Genomic DNA, 17,623 nt, shown 5'->3' on the forward strand with positions numbered 1-17,623 from the left:
GACTGTATTTTCGTCACTTGATACTCAGAATCCCATGTCCCATCTGAGACATCCATCTTCAGAGCTAAACTTCAAACGTCAATGTCCAGGAAATCAACCATTACTCTATTTTTCTTCCATCATCGCATCTAGTCAATTAAGAGACGGATGAGATATTGGCACGAAAGAGAGCAAATTCTCGTCTCTACGCGCTTTTAAAGCAATTTTACCATCATACATACAGTTCAATGGAACCTCGATTATACGACGTTCAAGAGGCCAGTGGTCGCTTAATTCCGTAACACACATAGGATTTCAACATGGGATAAGATCACTATTACGTCAGTAAATCACCACACCGTATAGTGACTTCGGGCGGGAGACGTCGGAACTTGACGCCCGGTCAAAAGATGTACAAATGCTTAAATCACGCAACTGTGAGACCCTCTTCCATAAAAATAACCCTCCCTCAAACAGACATACAAATTTTTTAAAATTTAGCGTGTTTAATTGCATCTCCAAATTTGTTAGAAAAAATTATTTTAATTATACTTGAGGGAGAAAAATTAAATTTTAAAATCGTATTTTAATTTGTTTTTTTGAGAAATAAAATTAGCGGAAAATTAACTTTGCTGTGGGGAAAATTCCCCATCTTGAACCTTCTCTCATCTTTTTGGCAGCAGATGATCTGCTGCCATCTTTGATTTCAATTAATTCCAATCTTTGATTTCATTTCTCTGCGTCATATAATCGTTTTCGATTCAATTGTTTAGTAAGATCAATTTTCGTCATAAATGTAAAATTCTCTTACAAAAATTTCCAGTTTATCATTTAGAGCAGGGGTTCAAAAACTTTTTTCACCCGCGGCGCCCCTTTCCCTAATCAACGCTTACATTATCCGCGGCTCTCCGGAGTAGTGTAACAAAGAATTGCTTCGAAGAACCTTTGACAACGTCACTGCTACGCGGTGGCACTGGTAAAGGTTGGCGGGGCACAGTTTGAGCATCTGATTTAGATCAAGGATTTCAACGTTGAGGAGAGGGCGCTGGGCACTTCATTGATTTGGGAACGTGTCGCGATCCACTTCATTGATTTGAAAACTTGTCACAGGCCATTTAGCCCGTGACATTAAATTAAGTGTTTAAATTTCACCACACAATTAAGTGATACAAATACAACGCCACAACAGGCAAATTGCCCAACTAGGTGGCTGACTTAAGAACATCATGGATCCCCGTGCCATTTTTTGGAGGCCCTACCTACTCCTGCTACACTACACATGCGCCCCGCCCACACCTCCCCCCCCCCCGCGGTACCCCGAACGAATCGGTACATGCGGGAATGTGCGTGCACGTGTAGTGAAACCTGACGTGAAGTATTTTTCGTTTCTCTGTAATGCTTGTTATGTGTAGTGCTGCCATCTGCCACCAGTTTTTCTAACTATTATGCTTGAATGATTTATCGTTGTAGGACTGTTGCTCTCTGTGGCGAGACTTTTTAACGGGGAGATCGGTTCGCATTTGCGATCTGGAACATCACTTAATTAAGTAACCCGCGGTCAACACCGCGGGTTACTTAACTGATCTGTAAATGTATCGCGGGTAACTTGAGCGATTGGCAACCGGGCCGTGGGTGATTTGGAGCTATGCCGCGGGTAACCTAAGTGACCTGTAAATGTGCCGCGAGTTGCTTGAGGTATGTGTAGATTTGCCACGGGTAGCTTATGGGAATTGTTCCACGGTGATCTGTAAGTATGCAGCGGTCACTGAAGTGATCTGAAAATGTGCCGCAATGATCTGGAAGTATGTTGTAAGTCTTTCAAGTGATCTGGAAATATGCTGCGGGCCACTTAAGTAATCTCGCAATGTGCCGCGAGCTACTTAAGTGATCTGGAAATATGTCACGGGCAAATTAAATGATATGGAACTGCACCGTGCCGCAATGTGCCGCCTGGTTAACTTTTACCCCAGGCGGGTTAAAATAAGGTTTGATGTCGTGGGCCACATCAGATGACTCCTAGAGCCACATTTGGGCCATGGGTTGAGCATATACGATTCAGAGAAATCATATTCATTTTTTTACTTTCGGCATCGAAATAAAATTCCACTTGAAATGACCGAAAGAACCGATGTAGAACTGTGTGTGTGTGTGTGCAGTCTCTTATTGGCAGGCCTGTACATTCCAAATGCTTACAATGCATCCCCCCCCCCACCACCCTCTGGGAATAACTCTGAAAAAATTAGGAGAAAACATTCTGAAAGCCATGTTCTTTCATGGCTGTCTTTCAAACAATTAAAACCCGTTTCTTTGGGGGCTCGCTGCGGCTGCGTATTCTCAAAAACAAGCAATGAACAAATCAGTTTAGTGTCCACTCTAAAATGGTCACCATTCCAGTGCAGTGGATGTTCCACCAATCACCTTAAAATTTATGGCTTTTCCGGTGACAGTATGCAGTGCCGTAACTAGCCATTCCTGCGCCCTGTGCAATAATTTGCATTTAGGCCCTCCTGGCCCATTTAGGCCCTCCCTCTTCCAAGTGGGCTCTGTACGGTTGCACTTGCCTAGTTACTATATTTTCGGCCACGCGTTTTCACTGTGTACAAAAACTGCGCACTTTTGATGGATATAAAAGACGTTTTTCTGAAAGATTCGAAGTTCGATCGAAGTGAAGAAAGTCGAATGAATAATTAATAATTCGAATAATTGAATAATTAATGATTCGAATAATTGAATAATTAATGATTCGAATAATTGAATAATTAATGATTCGAATAATTGAATAATTAATGATTCGAATAATTGAATAATTAATGATTCGAATAATTGAATAATTAATGATTCGAATAATTGAATAATAATTCGAATAATTGAATAATTAATGATTCGAATAATTGAATAATTAATGATTCGAATAATTGAATAATTAATGATTCGAATAATTGAATAATTAATGATTCGAATAATTGAATAATTTGAATAATTGAATAATTAATAATTTGAATAATTGAATAATTAATAATTTGAATAATTGAATAATTAATAATTTGAATAATTGAATAATTAATAATTTGAATAATTGAATAATTGAATAATTTGAATAATTGAATAATTTGAATAATTGAATAATTTGAATAATTGAATAATTAATAATTCGAATAATTAATAATTCGAATAATTGAACCAAGCGGAAGCCAAAATTATAACTCAGAAAGTCGTACAAGTGAGCGACGTATAAACGAGGTTCCACTGTGTATAAAAAAAAAATTGCCATAAAATTATATGGGAAGAGGAAGTCAGAGTGTCGTCTTATTTGACCTTTCGCAAGGACTAAATAATAACAATAATAATTATTATTATTATGATCTCGGCTCGGATCATTTCAGCTTATTCGAAACACCGGAAATGTTTAATGGGAAATCCACGTGCATTTTTTTTTTCTTCTGTTTTTATATAAAAAGGGGATTAGGCTTAGAGGCCCTTCGGTTTTTATCAAAAAAAGAACCGTCAGAACTGCCAATATAAAATACATTTAATGGCATGTCTTTGTAAACAATTTAGTTGTTCATGACAGCAATGATAAAAGTGTCCGAAATAAAACGAGCGGAAACCAGAATTTCCGGAAAGGACTCTTTGCCGTTTTTTTCCCATTGAGATTGGTGTTTGTCCTTGTTTTCTATAGACGTGAATCAGTTTTTTTTTAAATATAAAATTTTGTTTCCCTCCCCACCACTGGACAGTGACTAGTTTGTCCGTTGTGAAGCTTCCACCCTCATATCATTATCTCAAAACTTTGCAAAGGTTCTCATCCGGGGAGGTTCACTGACTTTCAGGTGTAGTTCCGGATTTTCATTTGAGCTTTGTATTTGGGTCTTTCGAGGTTCTTACTCAGCATTCCAACGCAAGGGTGTTCAACCTTTGGAAGAGTGTGGACCACTTCATTCGTTTGAAGCCAGACGTTCCCAGCTGCGAATGCAGCCAAGACACATACCTCCAACTTCGAATGGAACAGATACAGGCATCTTTAGCTGCGAATGAAGCTGAGGCAAACACAGGGCCGGAACTAGAGGGGGGCAACTGCCCCGGGCGGCAAAATTTAGGGGATGACAGTTTTAGGAAACAAAGAACACCGTTATAAAATTATCGAATTTTAAGGTTGGCAAAATCATGTTTGCCCCGGGTGGAAAAAATCCTAGTTACGGCCCTGGGCAGAAATCTTTTGTTTCGAATGAAGCGGAGGCAGGCATCCTTTCTTTAGAATGACGCCGAAACAAAGCAAGAATCTTCAGCTGTGAATGGATAAGGGACGAGAATTCAGTTGTGAATGGAGAAGGGGCGAGAATTCAGTTGTGAATAGAGAAGGGGCAGGCATCTTTAGATGTGAATGGAACGGAGGCAGACATCTTCAGCTTTGAATAGAGCGGAAGCAGGCATCTTCAGCTGTGAATGAAGCGGAGACATACACCTTTAGCCGTGAATGGAGTAGGAGGGCTTTAGATGCGAATGGAGCGGGAAGGGGCGCAGGTGTGGGTTTTGAGTGACGTTTCGCGAGGGGTGTAGCTCCGTTGGAACGTCCCCGTATTTCACGCGACAAACAAATTTGCCCATGCCGTTCAGCTCTTAGGAGGGACGATCTCTCCTCCCCCTGGGTCTGCGCCTGTGGAGGAGCTGCGAATTACATTAAATAATGACAAAGGTAATGGAGGGTGGCAAAAGTCTTGAGGACCACTACTGTATAGTTACCATTGTTTTTCCCCATTACCAAAATTCTCTGCATGGTCATTCTTGAAATACCACGACCGTGTGAAAACTTCTCTTACTACGGTGTTGTTTATCTGTGACGAAAAGATAATAAGTCTCAATTTACTTGTGGATACCCCCTATGTATGTGTCTTCAAGATGATATGGATCCAGCGCTAATCATGCTTTGGTGGAGCTGGCAGGGAAAGTGTGAATCTAGAGAGAGAGAGAAGCTTGCGTGATCAGCAGTATTAGTCTCCGTGTAATGATGATGACCGACCAGTAACTTCTCTCTCTCTGGTCATCCCATTCCTTACCTTCTCTTGTTGAGATCTTGCAATCTTGCAAAAAACTGCTCCAGGGTACGGAAGGAAGAACTTTTTTTTTCTTTTGCCAAGTTGTTGTTGTTGGGAATAAGCAGTGAGAAGTCATTAACTGTGTTTCGGACCTGCTCTGAGGTCACGTGGGAAAGATATAGGCGGCTATCTCGGGAGGAAAACAAACCGTCTTTCATCCGTCATTTGCATTTATAACGGATATGTTTTCGTAGGTACTGAGTCTAGCTTTTGGTCGAGACGTACACACAAACCACACTGTTTTGCGTGGGCGAGTTTTCTTTTTTTTTTTTATAGTTGATTATAATCATATTCAGTGGCTTTCATTATTGACATACATCGAAGGTCACATGGGCTTCTTGGATGGGTCGTTCAAATCTACAGCCGGGACAAGGGCTCTTGAGATATAGCCAGGGCTTCCCGAGAAGGGTTGTACGAATTTAATTATAGCCAGGAACTCGAGCTATTGGTTACGAACCGAACTTGATTCTCAGGGGCTCCCGAGGTGAGTCTTACAAAGCCACATACTGTATATCGAAAGATTCTTCAGTCACACCCCAAACCCGATCCATTGGAGCCTCCGAGATGGGCAAAGCCGCTTGAAAGTTCAACTCTCAATAATGCAGCTTCGGCGATAGGCGATACAAATCCACTTACAGCCAGGGATTCTTGAGCAATGGGTCACGACCCAAACTTGATTCGCAGGAGACTCAGAGGTTGTACGCAGGAGAAGGGGAGCACGGGCCCTCCGTGCCCCCCTCCCCTAATCCGACCAAAAATCAGGAAAATAAAAATTGATATTTCGGTTAAAACGAAAATTAATACATCGAGAGAAAATATCCTTTATATGCTATAAATTAACCGATTTCTGTTAATTGGTAATTCGAAATTTTTGCACCCCCCCTTCCCTCCAAAGGCCGATCCTGCGTGCTTCCCTGAGAAGGCTTCGTGGATGAGTTGTACGAATTTATTTACAGTCCTGTTATACTGTTCTGTTACAAATCTAAATGTACTTTTGAGTCACTGGTTTCACTAATTTCAAAGAACAAACAGTTCGATGGGTCGCAAAGGTGATCTTATTCTTGATTTTGGGTCGCTTCTAAAAAAAGGTTAAGTACCCTTGATCTAACCCAGTGTTTCTCAAAGTGAGCGTCGGTGGGCGGGCCTGAGATATTTATTAGTGTGTCTGTTAATCAAGGCAGTGGCGAGGGAGGGGACTTGGGGGTCTAATCCCCCCCCCCCCCCGAAATGTGAGAAAAAGACCGAAAAAAGGGAAAAAGATGGTCAAATCTATTGTTCTATCACTATGTCCCCCCCCCCCCCGAACGAAAGTTCTGGCTACGGGCCTGCTGTTAATGCCTTTTAGCGGTTCTTTTATTAGTGAAAATATCTGCTATATAAACTATTCTGGGGAGACACAGATGAATCATCATATTTGGGCAAGAGAGCCGCGGATGACAAAAGTTTGAGAGACACTGATCTAACCGGTTGAGAGAAATGTCTGAACAGTATGAATCGGACAAGACTTGTCTATGCTTGAAAATTTCACGTTTTCGCAAATCAGTAGTCCTTCTCTCGGCATCACTTGCACACAAACAATCGCCATTCTAAATCACGTCGGTAATGTTGCTTAGTGGCGCGTTTTTGGTTTTACTTGCTTGGCCTCCCTCCACTCCTTCAAGAACACCCGTTTTTAAGTAACTCTTTCGGTCACTCCCAAATGTTCGCACACTCTAGATCACTCTTTTGGTTGCTCACTGACATGGTTCCTTGCTGGGTCATTCTTTTGGTCATCACATGCTTTCACTCTCTATAGAAAATACACTGTTTTGGTCATTCACAAGCTTGTTCACACTCTAGGTGACTCGCTGACCTGGTCCCTCGTTCTTTTCTTTATTTTCATGTTTGTTCACGCTCCAAGTCACTCTATTTTCTTCATTTTACATTCCTGTTCACGCTCATTTGATCATTTTTGTCGCACCACGGTCATTTCACGAAGGCTACTTAGACCAAGACCTACAATTTATTTCCGATTTCGAATGGCAGGCTTATTTTTATACTCATCGAGAGGTTGGCGCGCTAACTCCTCGATGGGGGACTCCCTGCGGTAGCAACTTTTATTGTTCACGCTCTAAGTCACTCTTTTGCTCACTCACGTGCTTGCGCAAACTCTAAGTTACCCTTTTGGTCACTCACTGACCTAGCTGCTTTCTGGGCGGAGGTGGATTTATTGAGGGTTATAAAAATTTTGCTTGCACTTCTCCCATTCTACTAATTTTCTTGGCCAATCATTTCTCGAATTTGCCGCCCCTTTGATCTTTGTTCCCCTGAGCTATATAGCCCGCTAAGGGTCCACTCCCCCTTAAAAACGCCACCGCTGTTGTTCCCTGTGGTTGGAGTTTTCAAGCAACGCGAAGGGCCCACTGAAATGTAATTCGATGAATTCGTGTGCTGTAGTTGCATCCCGTAAATGTAGGTTACAGTGAATGCAAAACCAAAAACGGATTATCCGATGAAAGAAATCGATGATGGGAAAGCGGTTTCGGTTCCATCGTTTCTGACACCCATTCTTCATGCTTCGAATTCCTAAGTAGCTCCATAAGGTATGTATTCGCGCCGATTCCCACCGAATGGTTATTTATTAATGCTCCCGAAATGCTTCATGTTAAACAGTCACGAATTAACCCATTGACTCACACGATTAAAGCAAGCGCACACATAACGCGTCATGGAAAGCGAATCGTTTTTCATATGACCTAATTCATTATCAATTATGCAAAGCGAGCCGCCGAAAAATATATGTATCGAGGATATACATATATCGTCTCCTGTCAGTCAGTCCAAGGGATTTTCTTCCATTTTCAAGAGGGTCATCGTATTGTTGCCACCTGCCCTGAAGTAATGAAAAGAAAAATGGCTGGTGTAAGTTTCTACTTTTTTTTTGTTTTGTTTTACCTTTGCTGGGAAATATGTTGGGAGCTTTGAATGACTTCTGCTGGCATTTCAGAACAGAGGTGCACAACCTGCGGTATTTCCTTCATAAAAAACGGAAAATTCGGATCCATGCTGGACTTTGCCAATTGTTGTCAAAAAAAATTGTCTAATGCAAATGAAATTGGCAATTACATTAGCAAAAGTTTTGAAATGCAAGTAAAGTTGCCGATTATAGCCAAAAAATATGTCGAGGCAATTGAAAATGAAAATTATAACAAAAAAGGTTGGCAATAGTTTGTAAAGTTGCCAACTATCGCTAAAATTGCAGAAAAATCACAAATGACGGGCAATAGAGGGCTATTGCAAGTCCCAATGGATTAAAATGTAATTTACCAAAAAAAAAAAAGTATATATTTGACAAATAAACTACCATGAATATAATTTATATGACTAATTACACTGGGCAACAAAATTTCAAAAATTCAATGTGCTGAATACGAATATCACAAAGAAAACGCTGAATTGGCTGCGGGTTTTTTTTTGTAATGTGTACGCGTTGAGAAAAAATGTATATAATATGTAAATATATTACACTTCTCAAGAAGAAAACTTTTTTTATGTTCTTAAGGAAATTTTAATGGTTTTAGGGTACATTGGGGCTACTAAATCTGACATTGGTTTTGTCAGATTGGCTCTAGTTTTTGAGATAAAGGGAAAACTAAATTTCAATAGTAATACATAAGCAGCATATAAAAATCACATTGTTGAGAGTATGCATTATCCCAAAAACTAGAGCCAATTCGCCAAAACCAATGCCAGATTCGGAATTAGCGCTCCAATATCACCCTGAATTACACTGAATTATCTTTGGCAACAATTTACTATATTTGTTTATAGACCACAGTTTCAATGTGATTGATGTGTATGCTGCTTATGGCATTGCCATTGAAATTTAATTTTCAATTTATCTCAAAAACTACAGCCAATCAACTATTTTTAAGGTGATATTCGTGTTCAGCACGTTGAAATCATCCAGGGTCGGGTCCTTTCGTCTAAGAAGTAATTTCACTGTTGACCAGTGTTGTTATGGAGTTACAGCTATCATAATATAATCGGAAAGTCGTGAAAATAATCGTAATTCTGATTTCTGTAAGGAATAAAAATTCAAGCAAGTCTCGAAAATGTGAGAGAAAACTGCACATTTTAAAAAGGTTGGAATTTGGAAAGTGTCCCGTAAAATACGGGTCATTCCCTGCGGACCGAAAACGTTGTGCACCCCTGGTTAAGAACGTGGTCTTGGCTTCGGATACATGGAGTAAAGCTCCGTGTGTTGTGATTTCAGATAGGTGCATCTGCAGTGCCGTTTTAACGCATGCATAAGCTTCACGTTAGGTTCACAGCACATACCAACATGTACCAATTCATTAGAAGTTCCACAGAGGAATGTGGACGAGGTGCGTGTGTGGTTTAGTAGTAATGCTGTAATGATCGGAGTCGATTTCAGTCAACCGTTATGCAGTGTGGCAATGCTCGTAGACTCTTTTAGGCAACTGTTGGAAGTGCTGTATATGCTTCAGGCAGAGTTCAGACATATCTGGAATACATACAGTGGGGTAAGTATACAGCACTGCCACTATTGCGTGAAACTAACTTCGGCTACCTATACAGTACGGCCACCGTTGTCCAAACGACACAACGCATCATGGAAAGCGAATCGTGTCTCTTATGACCCAATTCATCATCAATTATGCAAATCGAGGCTTCGAATATATAGGTATCATCTTCTGTCCATTCTAAAGGGTCATCGAATCGTTGCCATCTGCCCTTTTTTTTGTAAAGAAAAAAAGGAAAAAAAAAGGGACGATCAGGTAATATAAGCTTCTATTAGTCTTGTTTTGCTCGAAGACATGTTGGAAGTTGTCTTGACCTCCAAGTTGTCTGTACATGAAGAGAGTGTCTTCTTACCACAAAAACCCGTTGATACCCGAGCCAGTCCCTTAAATAGGACATCTTCTTTCGATGAAGAAATACCTTTTATATGAAACAAGATGGTTTCCAAAATGACCTTAAGGGGAGGGGGGGGGGGAGAGAGATTTAAACCTGGTTTGTGTGATTCTTTTTCTTCTGTTGTAAATAATTGTTGACCTAATAGTGCTTACAGAGAGAAACCTGTATGTCTTATTATTTTGGAAAATTGTTGGGGTCAAAAGCATCCTTTGATTGAATGCACTAGAGATTGCGCAATGGAATATACAAAATAAAAAAATCGTTATTGTAGGGATTATGGCGATCATCAATCTAAATGATGATGATGACGATGACCGCATGCCATGTTTTGTATTCAAACATGACATTTTCAAAATGATTGCTAACCCTCTTTTTTTGTTTTTTGCCTTTTGAAGATCCATCAATCAAATACTATGGACCTAATTAACTTCTATCCCTTCACTTCAAGGCTAAATTAATAAGTATTAAGGAGGTATTTGTGTGTTATGGATGGTATTTGGATATGCCGGTAGGACTTTGATTGTAATGAACTTCATGTGAATTCGGTGAAGCCACTAGTGCGTTTGAAATCGGATCCAAGTGCATGTAGTATCAAGTGCGCCCCATCCCTAGTTCGATGTATTCGATCTTTACAACCATCCATTGCATCTCGTGTGCTGAAAATTCATCGCCAACAATTCACCGTTAGATAAATCGCCTGAAGGAAAATTTACCATGGAGGAAACGCCTCCACGCAATTCACCGACAAACAATTCATCGACAGTGACAAAGCGTGAGTGATTGATTGATCAAGTTTGTGTGTGAATGAGTGAGAAGATGAGCGAATGAGCCACTCATGCTGTTACCCATTCACTTACTCGGACACATTCATGCTATTACCCACCCACCCCATAACTTACATAGTCACTGACTCGATCACTTACCCACTCACTCGGTCGCTCACTTAGTGTTGGCAACTCACCCACTCACTAATACGGTCACTTACTCATTCGGTCATTCATGCGGTCTCTTACTCACTCGGTCATTCATACGGTCACTTACTCGGTCATTCATATGATCACTCGCACATACACTCTCACCTGGTCGTTCACTAACTCACTAACTTTTTTCGCTAGTTCATTCACCAACTCATTCGGTCACTTATTCGCTCACGTATTCATTCACTTTCCCAATTCGGCCTCGGCTTTAAAAAATGGCGACACAAAGAATGTCAACCGTGTTGTGGAGATTACCTTCAAAATTAGTTTTGTTTGAACAGGGCTTGACAAATTCCTGGTGCCAGGTCGACTCGAAAATCGGTATTGGTGCCTAAAATCTTTTATGTGTATTTGCGTGTGTGGAGTTAAGGAATCGTGCAAAGTGTTCTGATTTTGTGACAGCGTGTCTTTTAGCATGGAAGGGGACGTTAAGTCCCGGAAAAGTTGAAAGAAACATTATTTAAAACCATTTATTTCAAGTAAGAAAGCCATTCTTAGCTCTTAATAAATTTGGCTGGCACCTAATTTTTTTTTCAATTTGTCAAGCCCATGAGTATCATTTGGTTCCATAAAATTTCCAGTTCAGTATAAAAACATCAACCCCATCCAAACTTCAGATAGCAATCGACACAAGCGATCTTCTTCCCCGTTATTACCTAAGGCCACCTCCAGAGCCTCTCAACACAGACGAAAGCAACCTATCTCATGCAAAACTCAGAAAAAAACTCTTATCGAATTCGGACCGACGGGACAAGAACACAAACAAGTTCCCGAACAACAGCAGCAGCCCAAGAAAGTACATCAGTACATCATCATATCGTATCTCCAACCTTATGTGCAATAAGGTCACGAATGTCCGAAACTGGCTTCGAATGTTTCTAAAATATGCTGTAGTATGGACCCCTGAATATTTGAAGTAGGCTTCTACTATATACATGGCCACAGTGGTTTTAAATCGGCTTCGATCTTGTGAAATACAGCGATTGTCTGAAATTGGCTTCAAGTAGTGGAGCCACGGTGTTGTCAAATGTGCTTCAACTATATGCAGTACTAGCTATAATACCCGGGTTTTCCCCCATGTACTGACAGCATTAAAGAAGCGACAAGCCATTATAAAGGTATAAGCATGTCTTAAACGCATTATTAGGGAACCACGGTAACCAAAGTGAACATTCCAGAAATCATTGTTGAGGCCCAGAAACCATTGTTGAAAGTAGCCTATCATTCACGTCGGATTCCGTTTGCATGTATGCGAAATTTGTGAACGATTGGTCAAAAATAGATTTGTATAGAGAGAACACACACACACAGACAGAAAATCAATTTTATACATGTACTAGCTATAATGCCCGGCGCACTCCGGGTTTTCTTCAATTACTAAGAGGATTGAAAACATGACAAACCATTACAAAGGCATAAACTATCATGCATAATACTGGCAGCATTAAAGAATTGGCAAACCATTATAAAGGGGAATCACGGTAACATTGCTACCCACGGTAACACTCATTGCTAGGGAATCACGGTAACCAAAGTAAACGTTCCGAAAGTGATTGTGTTGAGGCCCAAAACTATTGTTGCCCGACAGTTTTTCCGCCCATTTCGGGCATTTGGCCTGCCCTGACGAACTTTTAAAGTAGCCTATCGTTCAAGTCGGGTCCCATTTGGCATATATATGCAAAATTTGTGTGTGTGTGGTGACGATAGATCTAAAATTGTAGATTTGTATAGAACACACACAAAATCAATTTCATGTGTATATATATACACATCATTGTTACTTTGAATGGACTTCGAAAGCATGCAATAGTATAGGGCATGAGTGTTGGAAATCAACTCCAAATATTTGCGGTAAAGTCACGTGCGTGGGAAATTCGCCATCGGCTTCATAAAACAGCCATACAAGGGACGTCAATCGTGTTCTGAAGATTACCTGCATGATTAATGTTTGAGTAGCAAAGATTTGATTTCATAAATTTCCAGTTCAGTGTAAAAAATCATTAGTCTCATTCAAACTTCAGATGGCAATCGACGTAAGCGGTATCTTCCCCCCCCCTTCTCCGTTAGTACCAAAGGCCACCTCCAGGGGCCTCAAAACAGACCGAGGAGCAACCTCACTCATGTACACACCTCAGAAAAAAAAAAACCTCTTCTCGAATTCGAACCGACAACAACACAAACAACAAGTTCCCGAACAACAACAACAGCAGCAGCAGCCCAAGAAGGTACATCATCATATCGTGTCTCCAAACCAAATCTTAACAGGAAATCGCGTGTTACCTCTCGCACGTGACCAGCTTACGAAATTCGGGTTCTCTTTCTCAAGTTGAACCAAGAGTTCGTTTTCATTACTTCTAAAAGAAACTCGTCTTTTTACGGAGGATGAGGTGGTAGGCATCCTTCACCCCCCCACCACCACCACCACCATCAGCTGGTATGGCCTCCGCCTTTTACGGACCAAGTCAGTGAGTCGTTTTTCAACATGTCCGCCATTGTGATGATAAAAACGAGGCGATCGTTATTGGTCAAATTATGCATGCACGTGTTTTATTTCTTTTTTTTTTTCACTCGCGATATAACGTTTCTTTTTTGCTCCTTCCTTGACCCAGTAGCCAGTACGTTGACCTGTCGGTTTCTATCCATCCTCTCTCTATGTAACCTCTCTCTCTCTCGTGATGATCGTTATATCGATTATTATCCGTTGTTATAACGCGGAAAGTTGTTGTGCAACGAGAGAAAATGCTCGTTAACGAACGAACCTCCCATCGTTAAATGAAGCATTCGCTGTAATGGGAAGAGAAGTGAAACACAAAATTGGGCCACCTAATCAGAAATTCCTTTTTTTTTAATGGTAGAAATGTTGTAATATAAATAATAGTGAAGAGCCTCTCTGGTGCGATTATTGCGTTTGAAGCTTTCGGTGATCCCTGTGATCTCTCTATTATGTAATAATACATCACGGTAGATGCTTCTAGTTTCTCATAATCAAGCATTCGAGGTTTGAATGGTTACGTATTGCTGGGAACTCTTCCGTACCGACTATCAAACTAATTAGTATCTCACGGATTCGTCACTCAGAGTGAGTGAGCCATTCTTACTGTCTGTCACTCACTCAGTCGTTCACCCCCCCCCCCACTCAATCTTCCATATGGTCATTAACTCACTATTTCGCTAGCTTTCGCCAACTCATTCGGTCACTCGCTCCTCACATATCCGTCCACATGTTCAATCACTCGGTCAGTCATTCACCGGTGACGAACTGTTGAAGGTAAATTGTTTAGCGGTGAATTTTCTGTAAAATTTCGTTGCCACCAGAGAGAATGCCCAACTCGTAACTTCAGTCATAGCCTTAAGCCCAGAATATAATTACTATATATACAGTATTTATATTTATAAAGCTCTTAGCGATTTTTTCAGAAAAGATATCCATTAGAGAACATGGGTTTCCAACTGGGGTTCCGTGAGCCGTGACAGCTTTTTTTTTTTTGATTCCGCATGACCAAACGGCACGGAACGTGTAAAAATCCCGGAACCCGGAGCGCTTTCAAAGAAAGAAACTTTTTGTTACTAATACTCTCAAAACTGTTCTTTATTCTGAATTTTAACGAAATAGAGCCTTTTAAAAAATCAGCAGATTGAAAGAACAGCTTAAATCAGGAAAAAAAACGTTGTCCGTCAGTTTATGCTGTTTTTCCCCAAATTCCTTCGGATTTTGAATTCAAATATCTCTCCGAATATTGCACTTAGAAACGTGGATTATTTTTTGTCTTGATGTCAGAAAAGACTGGGCAAAAACTTTCTGTCGAGGTTTTTGAAGACAGGGTGCCCGTATAAAAAATTAATTTCTTTTATTTTGATAACTATGAAATCACTTGCAACATGAATGACGCATCTGAGTTCTACACGTTATTTGGATATCATTTCTAACTGGAGGTATACCTCTAGAATAAACGGTTTGCCAGTTAAAATGCGACTAGGGGAATTAAGTAATCACCCTGTATATATATCGTATGTAAGAAACATTACAGAACTGGAACAACTGCTGTCACCTATCAAATCAAAAATAAAACTGTTGTGATTCTTTGATTGAAATTTAAGACCTGATTCTTTTGAGATGGCAGTAGTGACATTTTTTCAGGGATAAATATTCAACTATTTGTAGAACAGCCTCATCATCCGCGAGATACTTAACGTTGAAAATTCCTGTATTAGAAAACCATTTACTTGTCGGGATATGGAACCGCTTTTGAGGTTTCTAGAGCTTTATTTCAACGAATAATAATTTGTTTGGTGATTATAAAAAAATCAAATTTTTTCCATCATGTCATTATTTCAAAAAAAAAAATTAAAATTTATGGAGCTGAAAATTGATTAAAATTTTTAACTGGTCAATCAAAGAATTTTAATTGATTAATCAACTGATTAATTCAATTTTAATCGAATATTTTCAAATGCTAACCATTTATAAAAAAACGTAGCATTGGTAACTATGTAATAGTATTAATTGATGCTACAAAATACATTTTATTCATTTCGCGCATCTGTTAGCTGAATGTAATAAAAGAAGATCATTGCTCATTGATTATTAAATCATTGTTTATTGGAGCGTTGTTTAAAAATCATTTTTTTCTAAAACAAGTAGACGTGTTTTAGAAAACATTGTTTCCCAAAACATAGGCCTACTTCAGAATCATAGTTCGAAAATAATTTTAATATGCAGTAGTTCTAAAATAATTGTTTATTGCTACATAGTTCGGAAATCATAGCATGGTTCAAAATGATTGTTTACTGGAACATAATTCAAAAGTCACTGCTTCTTGAAACTTGGTTAAAAGAATCATTGTTTTTTTGGACAATAGTTCAATATAATCATTGTTCCCCAAAACATACTTCAGAATCATTGTTTCCTAAAACATACTTCAGAATCATTGTTTCCTAAAACATACTTCAGAATCATTGTTTCCTAAAACATACTTCAGAATCATTGTTTCCTAAAACATACTTCAGAATCATTGTTTTCCAAAACATACTTCAGAATCATTGTTTCCTAAAACAAACATACTTCAGACATACTTGAAAATCATTGTTTAATGGAACATGCTTGAAAATCATTGTTTAATGGAACATACTTGAAAAATCATTGTTTAATGGAACATACTTGAAAAATCATTTTTTCCTGAAATATAGTTCAAAATGTTTATTGGAGCAGAGTCTGAAATCATAACATGGTTTAAAATGATTGTTTCCTAAAATATGATTAGAAATGATTTTTTTCTAAAACTTGGTTCAAAATGATCGTTTCTTAGAACATGGTTCGAAATCATTGTTTATTGGAACAGCTCAAAATTATTATATTGGAATGTAATTCAAAAATCACTGCTTCTTGAAACCTGGTTTAAAAAAATCATTGTTTATTGGAACGTATTTAAAAAAATCATTGTTTCCTAAAACATACTTCAAAATCGTTGTTTAATGAAACACTGTTCAGAATCATTGTTTAATGGAACACTGTTCAGAATCATTGTTTAATGGAACACTGTTCAGAATCATTGTTTAATGGAACACGGTTCAAAATCATAGCACAAAGTAATCATTAGATCTTGAAAGATTATTCAAAAATCACTTCGTTGTAACATTGTATGGAAAAAACCATTGTTTATTGCACATTTCTCCTGTTATAATCATACTAAAACTCAATTCAGAAATTTTGTTCATTAAACATACATTTCTGAAATTGTTAAAAATTCTAAAATCCCATACTGCTGTGTGAAAACCATTATTTATTAAACATAGTTCTGAAGTCATTGTTTCTTAAAACATGCTTGAAAGAAATATTTGCCTCTCAAAGCACTGTTCAGAAATTGTTTTTTTTTTCAGAGTTCATTGAATAGTCATTTTCTTAATTATTTTCTAGTAAGCAGTTAATTCTGTCTTTTTACTTTTTTGGGTTATAATTGTCAACAATAATCTAACCAACATAATAATTGTTTTAATAATTGTTACAATACTTTCAAGTTTGAAACGTTTTAATTTCTTCGTTTTTCCTTGTTTCCAAATCTTTTTTATTGAGTTTTGAAAGTTATGTATATTTCAATAGTAATTAAAAAGAATTATTTAAATTTTTTGAACAATTTTTTTTGTCAGGTTCATTGTTATTGAAGAGAAATCACATTATTGTTGTTGTCAAAAAATCGAAGAACTAACGTAATGGGAGAGAAACGAGGGATGAGAGCGTTGGAAGTTTGGTGCCGCAGAGTGACCGATGGCTACAAAGATGTCAGGGTCAGTGACATGTCCACTTCCTGGAGAGACGGACTTGCATTCTGCGCGCTCATACACCACTTCCGACCTGACCTCATGTGAGTTGTTACTTCTCTTTGAAATCACTCATAATACTGTTATATGAAGAAATTTTCCTGTTGTGTATTGTTTCCATGCATTGTTATTTATTTATTTTTTATTTTTTTACAGTAACTTTGATGCATTATCCAAAGAAAACATGTTGTACAATAACTCATTGGTAAGAAAAAACACGGTGTCTTTATTATTATTCTTTAGTATAAAATTTAATTAAAGTATTATGTAACATTATTAACTCGAATTGAAACGAATATTAGGGTCTCGTGTCTTTTCATATGGAATTCCTGTTAGATC

At 38.6% G+C, this 17,623-nt stretch overlaps 1 protein-coding gene across 1 annotated transcript in view; it reads left to right on the top strand.

The window, feature by feature from the left end:
- LOC149085758 (MICAL-like protein 2) overlaps positions 1-17,623 on the top strand; it is a 53,902-nt gene that overhangs the window by 21,532 nt on the left and 14,747 nt on the right. Inside the window, exons 2-3 of the mRNA XM_089232158.1 lie at positions 17,114-17,328; positions 17,441-17,489. Of these exons, the coding sequence (XP_089088284.1) occupies positions 17,177-17,328; positions 17,441-17,489 (201 nt within the window). The 5' untranslated portion in view covers positions 17,114-17,176. The remainder of the gene's footprint in view (positions 1-17,113; positions 17,329-17,440; positions 17,490-17,623) is intronic.

The sequence above is a fragment of the Pholcus phalangioides genome, unplaced genomic scaffold (assembly GCF_987345545.1).
Source record: "Pholcus phalangioides strain wild (caught in Gottingen) unplaced genomic scaffold, Ppha-v1.0 ptg000005l_1, whole genome shotgun sequence".
NCBI classification, from domain to species: Eukaryota; Metazoa; Arthropoda; class Arachnida; order Araneae; family Pholcidae; genus Pholcus; species Pholcus phalangioides.